This window comes from Nelumbo lutea, chromosome 6 (assembly GCF_056320005.1).
Source record: "Nelumbo lutea isolate HS-2025 chromosome 6, American lotus-T2T, whole genome shotgun sequence".
Taxonomy (NCBI): domain Eukaryota; kingdom Viridiplantae; phylum Streptophyta; class Magnoliopsida; order Proteales; family Nelumbonaceae; genus Nelumbo; species Nelumbo lutea.
In genome coordinates, this window is record NC_142689.1 from 3,803,498 (window position 1) to 3,821,645 (window position 18,148).

An 18,148-nucleotide genomic window follows, 5' to 3' on the forward strand; every position below is an offset into this window, starting at 1 on the left:
ACAAAAAACTGGAAAGACCATATATATATATATATATATATTAAAAGAAGCGCGTGTATAGAAAGATCCAAAAAAGACCGAAGATGCCAAATGTTCAAAAAACTTGAAATGAAGCTTTTTGGTCCTTGCATAAACGTATTTTCAAAAGCATGATAAACTAAGCTTCTTACAAAATGGTCTTTGTCTTTGTCTTTAAAGACAAGACCCTATAAACTTATCACATCTTTTAACCAATATGAACTTCTGGTAGATCTTCCGAAGAGTAATTGCCAAACAACATTTATAGTAACGGTAGGATGACGAAGTACCAATACAACATCCTGTGCGATTCAAAAATTGCATTATTATTATTATTTCTTAAAAAAGTGGTATGATTTCACCCCTTTTTTAGAACCACGAACAAACGCTACATATTGGTTATGGGCACCAAACTCAAAATTCTGACCTTTTGACGTGGTCAATTGTCTAGCTGGCATTCATTCTTCAAGCGTGTATCATCACGTGTCACAATGAGAGCCCTACGCTGATAGTTGAGAGAGGAGAAAGACAAAAGAGTCGGAAGGAAAAATAAATGAAAATGGTTGGATCAAGTCAAACTGGCTTAAAACAAGAAAACGAAGGAAGAGGAGGAGATCCTTAGGTTACTGAAGACGTCTACGCCTCGCGAGAAAAAACGAAAAAAAGAATGAGGTGAAAGAGAAGTCAGAGGGAGGAGGGAGAAGAAACAGAAAGATTGAGAAATCTCAGCAATCGTTCTCTCTAGTTTCCTTTTCCTCTTCTTCCTCTTTGAGGTTGGATGCATTAGCCCTGGTTTCTCCATTGTTCATTAATCCTTCTTATTGCTTGGGCTAGCTAGAGTTGGTATTTGGTAGTGGTGGGGTGGTGCTGCTGAAGCGCAACCACACATAGAAATGGCTCCTCATCTTTCGCCCGACGAACAACTGGCTACCAACTACACAGCAGTGGCCGTCGATAAAGATAAAAACAGCCCGTTTGCCGTCAGATGGGCAATCGACCATCTCTTAAACAACAACCCCAGTGTAATTCTCATTCACGTTAGGAATCGCAATACTCAACATCGTAGGTACCTTTCCTCTTTCATCATCGTCGTTCTCATCGCAATTGTTTTCATCAGCATAGTTATTTTTCTTGGTTGATTCCGCAGAGAGTTTCGGTTTCGGTTTAAACGAGGGTTCTCCCGAGATCGGTCATCGAGAACCAGTTGAAACTGAGATGCAACAGCTTTTCCTTCCTTACCGTGGATTCTGTGCTCGTAAAGGGGTATGTAGCACTAGTTATGCTTTTCACTCTTCGTACGTAGATCAACAGTAGTTAAGCCTTAAGCCTGGTTTTCATGGTCTATGAGGATTTCAGGTTCAAGTGAAGGAAGTTGTCCTTGATGACCTTGATGTTTCAAAAGCCATAGTTGATTATATCATGAGCAACAGCTACATCAGCAACATTGTGGTTGGGGCATCGACTAGGAACGCTCTTACCAGGTTCTCTCTCTCTCTCTCTCTCTCTCTCTCTCTCTCTCTCTCTCTCTCTGTGAAAAACTAAAAATCTAAATCTCTTGTTGTTCGTGTCTACAGGAAGTTCAGAAATGCAGATGTTGCTTCTTCTTTGACCAAATCTGCACCAGATTTCTGTGCGGTGTATGTTATCTCAAAAGGGAAGGTGTCGTCGGTCCGATCGGCAAATCGGCCCGCCCCTATTAATGCTCTACCCAAGCAACCATCTCCCGGAGGAGCTCGACTCCAGGCTGCATCTGATCATAGCGAACCCGACGATAACCTAAGGTCAGTCAAAACAGGCATGACATTTATAACCATTGAATTAATTGTCAATAGCTAGCTCATCATCACGACTGAGCAGTAGCACTCTATCTTAAAATTCGTTAAAATTTCTTCTGTAACCTTTGGAGGGAAATAGGATGCCTTCAGGCAGGGGAAGCTGGAAGGGTACTCCGGGTTCTGATAAACGGTCATCAGTAGTAGAAAGGAACTCGAACATTGATTACATAAGGATACCGTTACGGGATAGACCTCCATCAAGCACCAAGAATGTTCACAACAGCTCGTCAATGGACGGTCTAGACATATCGGTACGCAACCCAATGGGCTCAGGCTTCCGCGATTCATTGTCTGATGACTCAGAGCATTTCAGGGATTTTGGGTCCCGATCGATGGACATCACTTCAGAAAATATAGATTTCGGAAACTCATCCGACAGTCCCACGCACCCCTCACAGTCGTCCGTGGTGAGCGTGCATGCATGGCATATATATATATATATATATATGGGTTTACATTACGACAAGTCTCAGAACTTTATTCTTCTTTCTTCTTCTACAGAAAGATATCGAAGCCGAGATGAAAAGGCTTAAGCTGGAGCTAAAGCAAACCATGGAAATGTATAGCACAGCGTGCAAGGAAGCAATTTCAGCCAAGCAAAAGGTAACTGTTTTGTCTTCCTGCATTCTCCTAGGTCGAGCTTCAATCAAGCTACTATAACCTTCTCCTTGATCATGGTTTCCTGTAGGTTTGTTTGTATTATTGATCAATGTTTAAATGCTTCAGGCTCTAGAACTTCATCAATGGAAAGTGGAAGAAGCTCGTAAATTCCAGGAAGCCAGGATGGCGGAAGAGGCAGCCCTTGCTATTGCAGAGAGGGAGAAAGCAAAGTGTAAAGCGGCCATTGAAGCTGCGGAAGCGGCGCAGAGACTAGCTGAAATTGAAGCAAACAAGAGAAGGAGCGCAGAGCTCAAGGCAAAGCGTGAGGCGGAGGAGAGAGTCAGAGCATTGGATGCATTGTCCAAACATGACATTCGCTACAGAAAATACTCCATAGATGAGATAGAAGTTGCAACAGAACGCTTCGCAGAATCATTGAAGATTGGAGAAGGTGGATATGGGCCCGTGTATAAGGCCTTCCTGGATCACACCCCCGTCGCCATTAAGGTTTTAAGACCGGATGCAGCTCAGGGAAGGAAGCAATTCCAACAAGAGGTATGCATACGCATGTGGCTAACTAGTTGTAGCAGTACTGTGCTCAGGCTTAGGAGTTAGGAATGCTCCGGCTAGGCCGGCCGATTTGTGACGGACTACGATTGTCATGATGATGCAGGTTGAGGTATTGAGCTGCATCAGACATCCAAACATGGTTCTGTTGCTAGGTGCCTGCCCGGAATACGGATGTCTGGTTTACGAGTACATGGACAACGGTAGTTTAGAAGACAGACTATTCCGGAGAGAGAACACTCCCGAAATCCCATGGCAGATTCGGTTCAAGATAGCAGCAGAGATAGCAACAGGGCTTCTCTTCCTTCACCAGACGAAGCCAGAGCCCCTGGTGCACCGGGACCTCAAGCCGGCGAACATCCTCCTGGATCGGAATTACGTGAGCAAGATAAGTGATGTAGGGCTAGCACGGTTAGTTCCACCGTCTGTGGCTGATAGTGTGACACAGTATCGGATGACATCGGCTGCAGGGACGTTCTGCTACATAGACCCGGAGTACCAACAGACGGGAATGTTGGGGATCAAATCAGATATATATTCTCTGGGAATAATGTTGCTGCAGATTATCACGGCCAAACCTCCGATGGGTCTCACCCACCATGTGGAGAGGGCCATCGAAAGAGGAACCTTTGCGGAGATACTGGATCAGTCCGTGACGGACTGGCCCGTTGAAGAGGCCTTCAAGTATGCAAAGCTGGCTTTGAAGTGCGCCGAGCTTAGGAAGAAGGATAGACCAGACCTTGGAACCGTGGTTTTGCCGGAGCTCAACCGACTCAGAGATCTTGGGAATAATGAAATCTCTAACCTCGGCGGCATGAGCTTTGGACCTCGTTCTTACCATGCGCATTCACGCCAAAGGATGTCCAATCCGGGTTCGAATCCGAATTCGAGTGCAAGTTCGGTTAGTTCATCTACCTTATCAGCGATCGAATTATTATTATTTTTTTACAACACTTTGGAAAACAGTGTTATGCTATCCATACGGGTTTATCAAATTATTTTTTCAAGATGGTAGCCTTGGACAACATGATCTGGGTTCCATCCGGTGCACCAGATCCACCGTCCCATGCAATACTACTGTTTTCACTTCTCAGAGATCAATGGTAGCATGCCTCAGGTTTAACGTTAAAAGATTAAGGCCGTGTTTGCGAGCGCTTAATGGGCTTTTTGTACTTTTCATGTTTAGGAAGCCAAAAGCCCAGAAAACGAAGGTTTTGTGAAAAAGCTTTAAATGGGCTTTTTACCGTTTGAAAAAAAAAAACAAAATAAAATCCATTTACTCTTTGACATCTTAACTAACTATTTTGATCAAAAAAGCTGATAACTAGATAAACACTAAAAAAGGCTTTTCCTAAAACAAAAAGTGGTTTTTCAGTTCATTTATACTCCCAAACGTGGCCTTAAACATAAATAAAATTCCAGAAAAACGCAAGGCAAACCAAAAGAAAATAAGTAGATAACTGTTCAGCAAGACAGTCTTGAAATCCGTAACGGTTTTGAGAAATGTTCAGATTATACCTTTTTCTTTTTTTAACACGATACACTGAAGATAATTATTGAGACCCAGGCCCAGCATACCGAAGATAATTCATATTTGAGGCTTTTTACACTGTTTTCTTTATTTTTTATCTTCTTGGAAACAGGAAGCGATGAGCGATCCTAATGTGGCAATTGAGCCAGCGTAAATCTGAAGAAGATGCCACCAATGCACATCCACAGGCAGAGTAATTGGAGGAAGAAGAACATTGCCAAGAAGTTAATTGCACGAGGAAGCGGGAGAGTAGGTTATAAATCAAATAAAAAACAGATGGTCGTTGGTTATGTAATTTGCAAGTTTTACCTGTATATCATGTTTTCTTTCTTTCCTTCTTCCTTTCTTTTCTTTTTGAAAGCAGCTTGTATATCATGTTAATATGTATTTTTTTAAATTCAGTATTCATATACATATTAAAAACAATCAATATTCATAGTTTGTGGAGAAGGACCTCTCTTAAACCGTTTTGTTTCTCTTTTCTTTTTCTTGAACTGATTAATGCAAGCGATTTAAATTACATAACTTCGCCCGTCCGATCTTGTCATATATCCTTAGAGGTGTAATGTGGGCCGGGCCGGCACACGGGCCTTGGTAGGTCATGCCTACTTGGCAGTTGGCACGAATCCCCCAGGAGGGGAGTCTGGCACAGCCCGAGACCTGGGCCCAATGGGCCATAGGCCAGGCCACAGGTGGCACAGTTTTATTTAGAAATTTTGAAAAAAAAAATAATAATAAAAAGTAAAACAAATTAACAAGATAGACAAGAATTTGAAAAATAACCTTAAATTTTTATTTTATATGAATTTTGATGTATACAATTGTTTATTAGTTTATATATGAAATAATAAAATAAAATAAAAAATTACAATAAAATTGGAATAATATATTATAATTTGGGTTGGGACTGACATAGCCCATTTGCTACAGTGATCGGGTCATGCCCAAGCTCGCTTGCAGGTGGTCCGGCCCATTTTACAACTCTGCCTAAACCTAGATAATGGAGAGGTTGAATCAAGTTGGCAATCAGCATTAAAATTTTTGCCTAACTCTTATGGTTATTGATCTGGACTTGTCTTCTTCACATGGAAGACCATTTGCAACACTAGTTAAAAAAAGTGTAGATGGCACTGACTTTGGTGGAAAAAAATAAGAAACTATGGATATGGCACTGAATAAAATGGAATGACAAAACATGACTCGTATAACTGACCCATATAAGGCTTAGATGATGATGATGAAGAATGATGACTGATATTAAAATTATATGGTAGGAAAATCAACGTTTTGAAAAGAATTCACCCTATCCACTGTATATCGGGTCTTTATAAGTTTATATTGGTTTGCATCAATCCATATATATAATAATAAAAACCAATAACTTATTGCTATAGACTGTTGAGCCCAGATCTCTTGATAAAGCAAAAACTTTGCGGTGTACATATATGTTAAATTCATGGGAAGATGTTCCCAATATGCAGTGGGATTTCCATACTTGCGGTCAGAGATTTTGCTTGCAGAGAATCTCGTTGTCATTTAAACCCCATATTAAAGTTTAAACTATCACAAACCCACACGCAAACTGTATTAGGAATACTTGCTCAACTGTTTACAAAATACTCGACCATCACAAACTGAAATCAATTGTTACAAACCGATAAGTACCTGCCTGTTTTTGATTTTGAATTATTCTATTATTTAACACTGCTAAAAATTATATACATACGTTCACACATTTATATATAAATGTGGCTAATTAAAAAAGGAGAAAATTCTTACATTGAACTATACAAGTATACATACGTACATACATCTTTCTGACTTTCTTGAGTTGTGTCGAGGTACAAGGGGTAATCTTCTTCCAATTACAACAGTACACTTTTTTCCATCAGGAACTTGAGAATGATACACGTGACTTCCACTCTTGGATGGCAGAACGCAGCGCATGGTTTGGAGTTAGCCGGGTATGTGGAAACTTAAGCTTTGTCACAGGAGATATGCTGTGTTTTTCAAGCCATGCCTTTATCGCTCCGTACTCATAGGTGAATCCATCAGATGCAATGTATGGATCCTCCATTATTTCCTACGTTTATATGCAGTGCAATAGAAAGAATTAGTGGGCATGACAGCTAAAAGAACTATATTTTTGCATTGGGCAACCATTTTGTTAGAGTTTAGACTGTGCACCTGAAGGATCGGACAGAAGTAGTGGCTTGGTGCATAGATGTTTTTTTGTAGTTTAACACTTGAAGCTGCTATACTTGAAAGCTTTTTGAGAACTGGCAGAACTTCAGCTTCGAGATCTGGTCTATCCCTGCATCTAAGTCTGGAACATTTCAATGCAACCCGCGCTAATTCTTCTGATTCTGCAAGTGGCCAATCTGCAACCGAGTTGTCTAATATGTCAGCAAAGGAACCATTGTTGATGGCATTTTCCACTTTTATCAACAGACCATTTGGATGGCGAGCTGTCAACAATTGTAGGGTGATTATTCCAAATGCATATATGTCTGATTTTGGTCTGATTGTACCAGTTCTCTGGTACTCTGGATCCATGTAATGTAGAGTACCAGCAAGAACAGAGTCTCTATACTCCGTGATGTTGTCAGGTACAATATTAGACATTAGTTTAGCCAGCCCAACATCTGCAATCTTGCTGACGAAATTCCCATCTAACAAGATATTTCCTGGTTTCAGATCCCGATGAATGATTGGTTCTGGCTTTGAGTTGTGCAAGAATGCAAGCCCACAAGCTACATCAAAAGCAATCTTGAACCTAACAAACCAAGGAAGAGGTGGCGTGCCCTTTTTACGGAAAAGACATTCCTCAAGGCTTCCATTTTCCATGTATTCGTAGACAAGACACCCCTTTTCAGGACAGGCTCCAAGTAGTAAAACCATGTGTGGATGACGTAGCTGGCTAAGAACTTCAACCTACAAGAAGGTTTAGAATATCCAAGCTCAATTGGCGAGAAACAGTAGAGCATCATAATCACAAGGGTTTCAGATCTTTACTGAGCATGAAATAAGCTCAATATAATAAGATATACCTCTCTCAGAAATTCCTCCTTCCTGTCAGATGCATCTGGACGAAGAACCTTGATGGCTACTGGCGTGTGATCAAGTATGCATTTATAAACTTTTCCATAACCCCCCTCACCTATAATTTTGTCCTCAGAGAAGGAACCAGTTGCAACCTCTATTTCATCCCTGGTGTACCGCCTGTATCTTTTGTCACTTGAGAATATGGCTTCGATGAATTTCTGTCTCTCTGAGGATTCCTTTAGGACATTCAGTTCTGCCATGCGTCTCTCACGGGTCTCTTTATCAAGCAACTTTCTTGCCATCTCGACTTCCTTGGCAGCCTCTAAATGCTTGGCTTTTTCTTCGGCCACAATTCTTCTCAAAACTTCTTCTCTCTCTAGAGCATCATTCACTCTCCTCACATCCTCAAGGCATTCAGAAGAAAGTAACTCAACCTGCAAAATTGTGGATTACTGGTTGAAACATCCAGATTAATGAATTGGTGGGATGCATGTGTGTCATGTGGGGATTATGTCATGAAAGATATATATACGAGTGATTTTGTATTTTTTCAGATACAAAAGTTTGAGCATAATAAAACTGTCACCTTGTTTTGGGTACAGATCAGCTCTTCACATGTTTGCTTGTACAAGGCAATTGTATTATGTAGTTCTTCTTGCAGTCGCTCTACCTCAGCATGCAATTCAGACTGCATAAAAAGTTGTACCCTAATATGGTCAAAACTTGTTTCTTGTGGTTATTGGTATGCAGCAGGTGGGTAAGGGGACTCAAAATGGTTCGACTATCGGTAATGAATTGTTCTTACTTCTTCTTAAATAGGAAATCATAAGAATACACATGGTTAAATCTTAGAAGTACTTACATGCTCAGTATCTGTAAAAGAAGTCCTGGAACCATGTGATCTATTGCTAAAGTTGTGATGACTTCCTTGTCGGTGATCTCCCAAGGTAGTATTACTAGAGGAACTAGCAAAAGAACAAGACTGCAATAGCAGGTTTAGGTCACCAAGACCTACTTCTGATGACATTTTTGAGGATTTGCTAACTATTGAACTTGTAGGTGCAGAATGAAGGCTGGATTGTTGATAGACGCCACTATCATCTTCTCTAATTGACATCCTGTGCCCAAAACCATTTCCTGGGAGGATCAAGGCAACAGCAACAACAGTAAAAATATACAACATCATGAACAGGGAGCCATGAGATTAGGGAAAATGAATCCTTCCAACATACCTCCATTAGATGAGGAACTGGCCAATTTTTTGATGATTTTGTTATTTGATACAATGTAAACATTGCTTGTATCTGGGGCAAATTTCAGAACGGTTGATGGTACATCTGCACCCTTGAGTTTCCTTTACAGTTGGAACTGAAAATCTTAGTGAAAACAATACCCAAAAATCTCCTATTTTCATCCACAAAATTGCATATGAGGGGAAGAAAGTTCGTGAAATAATGGGGTATCAAAAAATAACAACAATAACCATTAACATATTGAACATAGAGAAAAAAAAAAAAACAGAAGCTGTTATGTCAGGGGAAAACAGATTGTGTTCTCCATTAATTGCCAATATATATATATATATATATATATATATATATATATATATATAGGGGAAAACAGATTGTGTGTTCTCCATTAATTGCCAATATATATATATATATATATATATATATATATATATATATATATATATATATATATATATATATTTTTTTTTTTTTTTGAAAAGGTAAGGTAATTTATTAAAACAAGAACCAGTACAAAGGAGCCTAGGCCATTAGAGGCTGCCTAGAGCCACCACAAATTACAGATACATCCAGTTCTGAGATCTAAACAACAGACTCAAATTCTGATTTTTAAACACCTGTGTTGCTGACACCCAGGACAGAAGTTTACCCACAGCTTTCTGCACCATTTCCTCTGAAGATTTAGCTTTGCCCTGAAAAATTCTGTAATTTCTTTCAATCCAGATAGTCCAAAGCACAGCAGCCGGGATAGTCTTCCAAACCAAGATACCTTTCTTGCTGAGACCATCAATCTGCCAACACAACAGCAGATCCTTCACAGAATTTGGCATTACCCAGCTGATTTCCAAAGCTTGAAGAAAATGCCTCCAGATATAATTCGAGACTGGGCAATGTAAGGCCAGATGTTCAGTAGTTTCTACTACCCCACCACATAAGCCACATGACATGTCCGAAATCTGTATGCCACATTTCACTAGATTAACTTTGGATAGACATTTATTTAAAGCCATTGTCCAGAGTAAAAACTTCACTTTAGAAGGACTGATTGAGCTCCAAATCTGCCTAGCCAGAAGGTTTTCTTGACCTGAACTTATCAACTTACTGAACATAGACTTTACAGAAAACCTGCCATCAGCTTCCCATTTCCATCTCCAAGCATCCTCCATGTTTGGGTTAATCCTCTGGTTCTGGAGCAGGCCCAACAGAAATGCATACTCCTCAATTTCCCAGTCAAAGAGGCACCTTCTACAAGTTAGGTTCCAACTGAAAGAGTTACCATCCACATTGAAATTCTCAGCCACCGAGGAGTCCTGATTTACAGAAATTTGATACAAGAGAGGAAAGGCATCTTTCAGACACACTTAGAACACCAAGAGTCTTTCCAAAATTTAATTCTTTCCCCATTTCCCAAGTTGTAACCGATTCCTTCCTCAAATAAATTAGTGTTCTTCATTATACCTGTCCAAATGGAGCTTATCCCTCTTGAAATAGGAGAATTGGATCTCCAATCACCTCAGTCCACTCCATATTTGTCCACAATCAGCTTTCTCCACCAAGCATTTCTTTCATTTGCAAATCCCCAAAGCCATTTACACAGGAGGGCAGAATTGAATTTCTTCAATTTTCTTATTCCCAACCCTCCAACTTCCTTAGGAAGACACACTTGATCCCAGTTTACAACATGAACCTTCTTCTCCTCCTCCCAACCTCTCCAGAGAAAGTTTTTCTGTAGTTTCTCCAATCTGTTAGCCACTTTGGAAGAAATAGGAAATAGGGAGAGGAAGTAGGTAGATTAGAAAGAGTACTCTTAATCAAAATCACTCTCCCCCCGAAAGAAAGGCATTTAGCTTTCCAAGAAGCCAATTTCTTCTCCATTCTTTCAACCACTGGATTCCAAATCTGAGAGGAAGTATATTTAGCTCCAAGAGGGAGCCCCAAGTACTTGACCGGAAGATGGGCAGTCTGACAAGCCATAACTTCTGCACAAACTTCTAGATTTGTAACAAGACCAACAGGGATAATCTGAGATTTACTCAAATTAACCTTGAGGCCAGACACCACCTCAAACCAACTCAAAATTCCAAGCACCACCTCCAGTTGATTAGGAGAAGCATCAACAAAGCATAAGGTGTCATCAACAAATTTAAGAATATTGATTTTTTCTTTTCTCGGAGCAATTCCAAAGCCCTCCCAAAGCCCATTCCCAACAGCCTTCTTGCTAAACAGAGAGAAAATTTCCATGACGCAAATGAAGAGTAGGGGAGAGAGAGGGTCACCTTGCCTCAAACCTCTTGAACTTCCAAAAAACCCCGTTGTTTGCCCGTTAACTAAGATGGAGAACTTAGGAGTCTTAATACAAACTCTGATCCAGTTTCTCCAAAGCTGCCCAAAATTCATTTTCTCCAAAACCAGATCCAAGCAGTTCCAGTTAACATAATCATAAGCTTTTTCAATATCCAGTTTACACAGAACACCTAGGGTCCCCTCTCTTCTTCTGGACTCCAGCAGTTCATTGGCAATGAGAATAGAGTCAACCATCTGTCTACCTAGGACAAAAGCACTTTGGTTACAAGTAGACCTGTTCATGGGTCGGGTGGCCCGACGGGCCAGCCCAGCCCCCAGACGAGCTTGGACATTCTTATAGTCCTGCGGGCCTAAATTCAGGCCAAAAATCCCGACCCGCAATAAATTCGCGCCGGGCTCGGGTTTTGTCAAAATAGCCCGGCCCGAACTAATATTAAACTTAAAATTAGTTATGTGATTATGTCCATTTGAATAAATTTTTTGATTTAAGAATGTAAACTTGTGTTTTAAAATATAAAAGAAAGGGAAAAATACCATCTTGTAGGCCCATTGTTCATTTAAATAGAAAAAAAAATACTATCTGAATTTTTAATTCTAATTTTAATATGGAAAATTCGGGCTTCGGGCTCGGGCTCGGGCTTCGGGCTTTTTACCAGGGCTGGGCTCGGGCCTAGTATATTTTCATTACTGACAAGTGAAAGCCTGGCTCAAGCCCGGCCCGGCCCATGAACAGGTCTAGTTACAAGAGATAACACTGCCTAACACACACTTCATTTTTTCAGCCAAAACCCTAGCCAAGATTTTGTAGAAACCGTGCAAGAGACTAATGGGCCTGAAGTCCTTTATATTGACAGCCCCCTCAATTTTTGGAATAAGAGTGATGAAAGTTGCATTCAGACTTCTCTAAAAGGAGGCATTAGTGTGAAATGCTTGAAACACCGGCATCAAATCACTCCTCACAATATCCCAACATTTTAAATAGAATAGATTAGAGAACCCATCAGGACCCGGTGATTTATCATTTTCTAGCTTCTTTACTGCACCCTTAATTTCCTCTTATGAGAATGGTCTCTCTAACCAGATTTTTTGCTCTTCATTTAACTTATTAAATTGGAGCTCGGAGGGAAAAGGTCTCTGAACCCACTTCTCTTTATAAAGGTTCTTATAGAAAGAAGTAGCTACAGATTTAACTTCAGAACTAGACTCACCACACCTGTCCTCCCACACCAGCTTGCTGATTGAAGAGAACTTAGCACGAGCATTTGCCATTTTGTGAAAAAACTTTGTATTTTTATCCCCCTCTTTAAGCCAAATGGATTTAGCTCTTGGTTCCCACTTCCTCTCTTCCTCAACTGCCATCTTATTATACCTGATTTTTGCAATTGCCCTCTTAAGTCTCAGATCTTCAGACAAGGGACCCGCCTCTTCAGCTCTGTCAATCTCAACCATGGTGCTCAACAAAGCCTTCTTATCAGTAACCCACTTCATATTCTTCTCCTTACTCCAAATTTCTAGTTTACCCTTGACGGCCTTTAATTTTGATGCCATAACGAAAGAACTAGAGCCCTCCACTTGCAACTCATTCCACACAGAGCTGATTAAGGGGATAAGATTTTCCTCCTCAAACCAAGCATTTTCAAACTTAAACGGGGATTTTACTGTCTCACGGAAACCATAAACAAGCTGAATAGGGCTATGGTCGGACATCGGTCTAAGAAGGGTAAGCTGTCTGAAATCAGGAAAGAATTCATCCCAGTTTGAAGAAACCAAGAATCTCTCCAGCCTAACCGGGTCGGGACAGATTGGTTATTGGTCCAAGTGAATCTATTACCCTGGATTGGGACGTCCATTAATTCCATACTGTTTATGAAGTCAGCAAACATGTTCATCGAACCAGTTCTTCTACCCCTTGTATTCTTCTCATCCACCAAAATAGTTGCATTAAAATCACCCCCAATTACCCAAAGACAGTTCTGAGGATCTCTCAAATCTGATAATTCCGCCCAAAAAGCCACCCGAAAATTAGAATCAACAGGACCATAAACGTTTGTGACTTGAATAAGTTTTCCATCTTGTAGTTTCAGGCTCAGAGTGATTGAGAAATTACCAATTCTGCAAGAAACCAAAGAACAGAAAGTTGGGTCCCAAAGGCTCACAATTCCACCAGCACTCCCCGAGGCAGCCAATGCCTTCCATCTGACCTGACCCTCCCCCCAAAGACTTTGAATTGTAGCAGCATCAACCCACTCCAGCTTAGTTTCTTGGAGCAAGACAATCTTTGACTTCGATTGCTTCAAAGAATCACATACCATCATCCTCCTCCTTCCCGACCCCAGCCCTCTAACATTCCAGGAAAGAATTTTCACTTCCATAAGAAATAACTAAAGAAGAGGACCCACATCTCACATCTTCTTAGACCCCCTTGCAGCCCCTTCACTGCTCCCCACCTTATCATTCAGACCCCAAGTTAATCTCATCATTTCTTTGCTTCTCTTTGTTTTTAATCCCCCTTTTTTGCCGCCAATTTTCCCCTATCCATAAGCACTTTTTGTTCAATTCCTTCCAAGAACTTAATAGTATCAGCTTCCATCCCCTCCATCGAAATTCCCAGGAAAGTCCCCAGCCCCAGAAGTTTCGATGTCACCCAAGAAGATTGATTATTTCCAGACTTACTATCCTTGCCTACCTCCGCAGCTGATGAACTCGCTTTCCCCTTGTTTCCTATCAAGACTTCTCCGTTGCTTCTCCTCATTTGCTCAAGGCTTACACCACTATTTCCCAACTCTTTGGATTGATCAAGACAATTTTCCACATTCCCACTAGAACCTCATTACCCACCACTGCAATAGGGGTCGCCACCAACGGAGTCTCTTCGACTGTCTCTTCCACTGGCACCAGAGGCAGCTCTTGACTTCGTTGCCGCCTGTTGTCCATCTCCCACGCACTTTTTGAAGAAGACCGAACTTTTTGGGAGGAAGTAGCAGCCTGACTCAGACCACCCATCACCATATTATCAGGGCTGGGAATGTGGGCTAGAGGAGAACCAGCACTTGGATTCAACTACTGTTTGGATGGCAGACTAACCCAAGTCGGTTCCAACCGAACCGGACTATAATCTGTTTGTCTACCAGTGCGCCACCGAGGCTCACTAAAAAACTTTTTACCTTCAAGTTTCTTCGCCAATTGAGTAGAGCGGGTAGGCAAGGACTTAAACCTAGCTTGACCCGGATCTGGAACCTGAGTCCAAATCCGAGTCTCCTAATCTTCCTTGGAATCCAATCCGGACCCTTGTCGAGCCTCCCTCCCCTTAAACCTCGAGACCTCCACGTCTGACTCCACGTGTAGTTCTTTAATGCATTGCTTTATGAGAATTTTTAAATCCTCCACCCTCGGAAAACCCCCACTTCTTCCCTTCATTAACTCTGGCGTGCAAGATTCAAAGCACTCAACCTGAGGACGATCCTGGCGTCCAGCGGAACTGCTTGTGGACGGATCAGATTGATCCCACGACCATCTTCTTCCCCTCCGTTGACCTCCAGCGAGCTACTCAGTGGTGGTTTGAAACTCAACGACCTTTTATGGAACTCTTGCGGCAGTGAGCTTTCTCCCTTGTCTTCTAAGACCACCGTATTAGAGATTTCCGAGCTCCTTCCCTACAATCGGAACTGATTGTTCTCATGAATCTCCTGCATCCAACTTCGGACCGTCGGCAGCGACTCAGGCCAAATACAGATTTCAAATACCGACTCCCCCACAACAACCTCCACTTTTTCAGGAATCTTCCTGGACCTTTTCACCTTCATTCAAACCCACTCACAGGTTGAAAGCTCCTCAAGGGAGTCATCGGTTTCCACGAAACCACTGCAAGCATCCCCTATGTTCTTGATCACACTCGGGCACCACAGTACCAGAGGAAGACCATACACCCTCACCCAGATGGTTTTTGAACAGTCTAAATCTCCGCTTGATTCCAGATAGAAGCAGGCAATGCTTGCCCCCCACCAGTCCAGAAAGAGATGATTTCTCCCCATTTGCCAAGGACCCTGCTTAAGGATCCAAGAATATGAACAGGAAGAGGTCATCGGCTAATTTCTTTACTTTCACTCCTCCCACCTCCTCCCAACATCTACTTACCCATTTTTCCACTTCTTGAAAACCTTCCCTCCACTGAAATTTTCCCACCAAGCAATCTCTCAGAATTTCCTTCTGGCCTCTACGCCTTGGGAGTCTGTAAATATCATTTGTCTGTCCTCCACCTTCTTGATTTCAGATTGCCCAAAATTCGGCCAAACTCCAGTCGTAACCGCCTTACTATAAGAGAAGTTTGGTCTCCTCCCCGCCCCCTTCTCTACACCCTTGTACCAATTCCTAGCTTCCCATCTCCTTCCACCACCCTGGTCTTTCCGAAGACATCTACCTCGAAACATCTTCACCCCGAGCCTAGGCCTCCATTTTCACATAGAAGGCTTTAACCACCACATCACCAGAGTACATCTCATCAAATTTCTTCCATCATATGTTCTTGATGGTATTTTCCTATGCTGCCACTTGTGTAGATTCAGTTTTATGCAAGAAGGATGAGGTAGCAACGTAATGGTGCCAAAGGAGAAACAGCTCAGTTAAAATTTAAAAAGACAACAGCAAGAAATTTCTGAAGCAATTCTAGCCATTGAATACATGGGAGATGCTTCCATTAAAGGCATCATCTGACTAACCAGAGGACCCAACTGCATAATAGATTTAGAACCACTTAGAACAAAAGGGCAGCCCATTGAATACATGGGAGATGCTTCCATTAATTGCCAATATATGTTACTACATAATCATGGTACATGAACCGCTAAAAAGGGCAGCCCAGTGCAAAAGGCTCCTGCCAATGTGGGGTCTGAGGAGGGACAGATGTATACAGCCTTACCCCAGCACATACAGAAAGGCTTTTCCAAGATCTGAACCCTAGTCACCCAGGTCAGAATGGAGCAACCCAACCGTTGCACCTAGGCCCACCCTCTGGTACATGAGCCAATCTATCTCATTCAATTATGTTTTGTTAATATGCATCAAATTAAATGTAAATGGAACCAATTAATAAACACTCATAGTTTTAGGAGCCAAAAGAAATCTGTTACATGTTATAAACTTATAGTTTCCACTTTAAAGACCCGTCAGATCTAAAGTTTGAAGAAGAAGAGCCCACAGGAAGGGGACAGAACATACAGATATACAGAAACCACAGTTAGGAGACCAGGATGCAATTAGGTTATTTCAAGGATTGTTTTAAGTACTTCTGATATGTACCTTGTAATAAAGTTTGAAGAAGAAGAGCCCAATACTAGACTCTGTGAACCAGATTCAGATAGGTATCTTAGAAGTGCAGATGCAGGATCATCATCCTCTAGTACCAAAGTCTCCATCTGCACAAGTTTGGGCCACAAAATTACAATTTGACACTAACCCAACTAGAAAAATGCCCAAGGAAGAACAAGCATACCTCTCTTGTTTTGCACAGCCTCTTAAATTGGAGGAACATTTCTTCACATTTCAACTTAATGTCTTGCTTATACATTGCGACCACATCATCATCCATTTGCTCAGTAGGAATACGCTTTCCTGCTGAAGAAGAAAAAGATCCAGCAAAAAATACATCAGATGGAAAGACTATTGAACTAGTTGGCAACATATGCAATACACTTGCATTGGATGATCCCTTTTCCTGCAAACAATATATCATGAAGGCCGTAGATCCACCCCTGATCATGAAACCGTGCCCTTTCAAATATTAATCATGTAACAACAGAAATTACTGTAACAATCAAAGAAACAGCGTTTAACAGAAAGGAGAAAGAGAGAAAGAAATAATGAAAATTAAGAGAGAGAGAGAGAGAGAGAGAGAGATAAACCATAGGATCTCGAAACATTATCAAAGAAAAATCATTTTTTCCAGTACGTAGTAAGCAGATAGTAATCTGACTGGTAAATTCCAGATAATAGAATTCATTGTTAGCATACACAAAATGCCAACTTTGAGCCCATTTACGCCAATTGAATTGTTTCTAAACTAAAATTAGGGAATTGGCATCGCCAATTGAGTTGACATCGCTCTCGAACGAATTATCGTGTATGGTAATTAAACGAGCTGTTGCTCATCTTTCTAAAATCGGCAAGTTACTTGAGTTTGAATCAGATTAATCACCATCATTTTTGGCTAAAATTAGGGAATTGAATAAGTTGTCTCTACATAGGTTTCAAATCCTACGAGAACAATTTTACACCTATTCCCGTAGCAGAAACCAAACCAGACCACACAAGAGCTAGGACATAGAAAGAGAGAGAGAGAGAGAGACTTACAGGGAGTCGGGATTGAAGTGATGCGAGGCGTAACATGTACAAGGGTGAAGCGATCAGCATGAGGCATGAGATTCTCCACCGCCCAACGGACGGCGCGACGACTGCTCTTGCTGCCATCGCGGCCTTGCACGGCCACCGCGATATTCATCGGCGCCTCGGCAGAACCACCGTTGCTGCTACCACTTCGTTCTGACACACGATTGAAGCTCACAAGGGTGGAGCCGATGAGGGAGTCGAAAGACTCGAAGCTCGAAGGTTGGTTGACTAACTGCTTTGTCGTCAAGCTGATGGGTTCGAGCCTTCGAGGGAGTTACAATGAAGGTCGTCACTTGTTGTACATACATCGGAACTCGGAAGGCGATTCTGAATGCGACACGTGTCTCAAACAATGCTGGCTAAGCCATCTATCTAGCAAAGCCGTCGGTAACCATCTCAAGCGCGTTTACGGAAATTACGGTAGCGTCAGGAGCCTGGAATGAAAGCACCGTACTGGGCCCTACTGTCAAGCCTGTGAACGTAGGGGTGAAATTTGGGCGGCCCAACCCGTGCCGGAAACAACCCAACATACAACTTTATACGGGTTGGGCTTAAATTTTTGTTATCAAATAGGAGTTCAATCCGGATCTCTTGCCCACGTCTGTTCACGCCTACTT

General features: G+C 41.7%; 2 protein-coding genes across 3 annotated transcripts; one reads left to right on the forward strand and one right to left on the reverse strand.

Annotated features, from left to right (window-relative positions):
* The first annotated feature begins 598 nt into the window (after positions 1 to 598).
* On the forward strand, positions 599 to 5,015 carry LOC148846894 (U-box domain-containing protein 52-like). Of its 2 annotated transcripts, none has more exons than XM_088949151.1 (9): positions 599 to 1,080; positions 1,166 to 1,281; positions 1,375 to 1,499; positions 1,593 to 1,799; positions 1,933 to 2,260; positions 2,355 to 2,456; positions 2,580 to 3,008; positions 3,127 to 3,921; positions 4,664 to 5,015. In XM_088949151.1, exons 1-9 carry the CDS (start codon positions 912 to 914, stop codon positions 4,703 to 4,705), a joined length of 2,313 nt encoding a protein of 770 aa, XP_088805277.1. In that variant the 5' UTR covers positions 599 to 911; the 3' UTR covers positions 4,706 to 5,015. The 2 variants fall into 2 exon arrangements, with proteins under 2 accessions (XP_088805277.1, XP_088805278.1); XM_088949152.1 differs by having other exon boundaries at positions 946 to 1,084.
* Positions 5,016 to 6,223: 1,208 nt separating this feature from the next.
* LOC148846895 (U-box domain-containing protein kinase family protein) lies at positions 6,224 to 17,796 on the reverse strand. The gene is made up of 9 exons (XM_088949153.1): positions 17,496 to 17,796; positions 16,639 to 16,760; positions 16,446 to 16,561; positions 8,829 to 8,950; positions 8,459 to 8,733; positions 8,183 to 8,284; positions 7,602 to 8,030; positions 6,739 to 7,485; positions 6,224 to 6,634 (listed from the first exon to the last, which is right to left on the reverse strand). The coding sequence occupies exons 1-9, from the start codon at positions 17,641 to 17,643 to the stop codon at positions 6,440 to 6,442; spliced, it is 2,256 nt and encodes a 751-aa protein (XP_088805279.1). The 5' UTR covers positions 17,644 to 17,796; the 3' UTR covers positions 6,224 to 6,439.
* Positions 17,797 to 18,148: the final 352 nt, after the last annotated feature.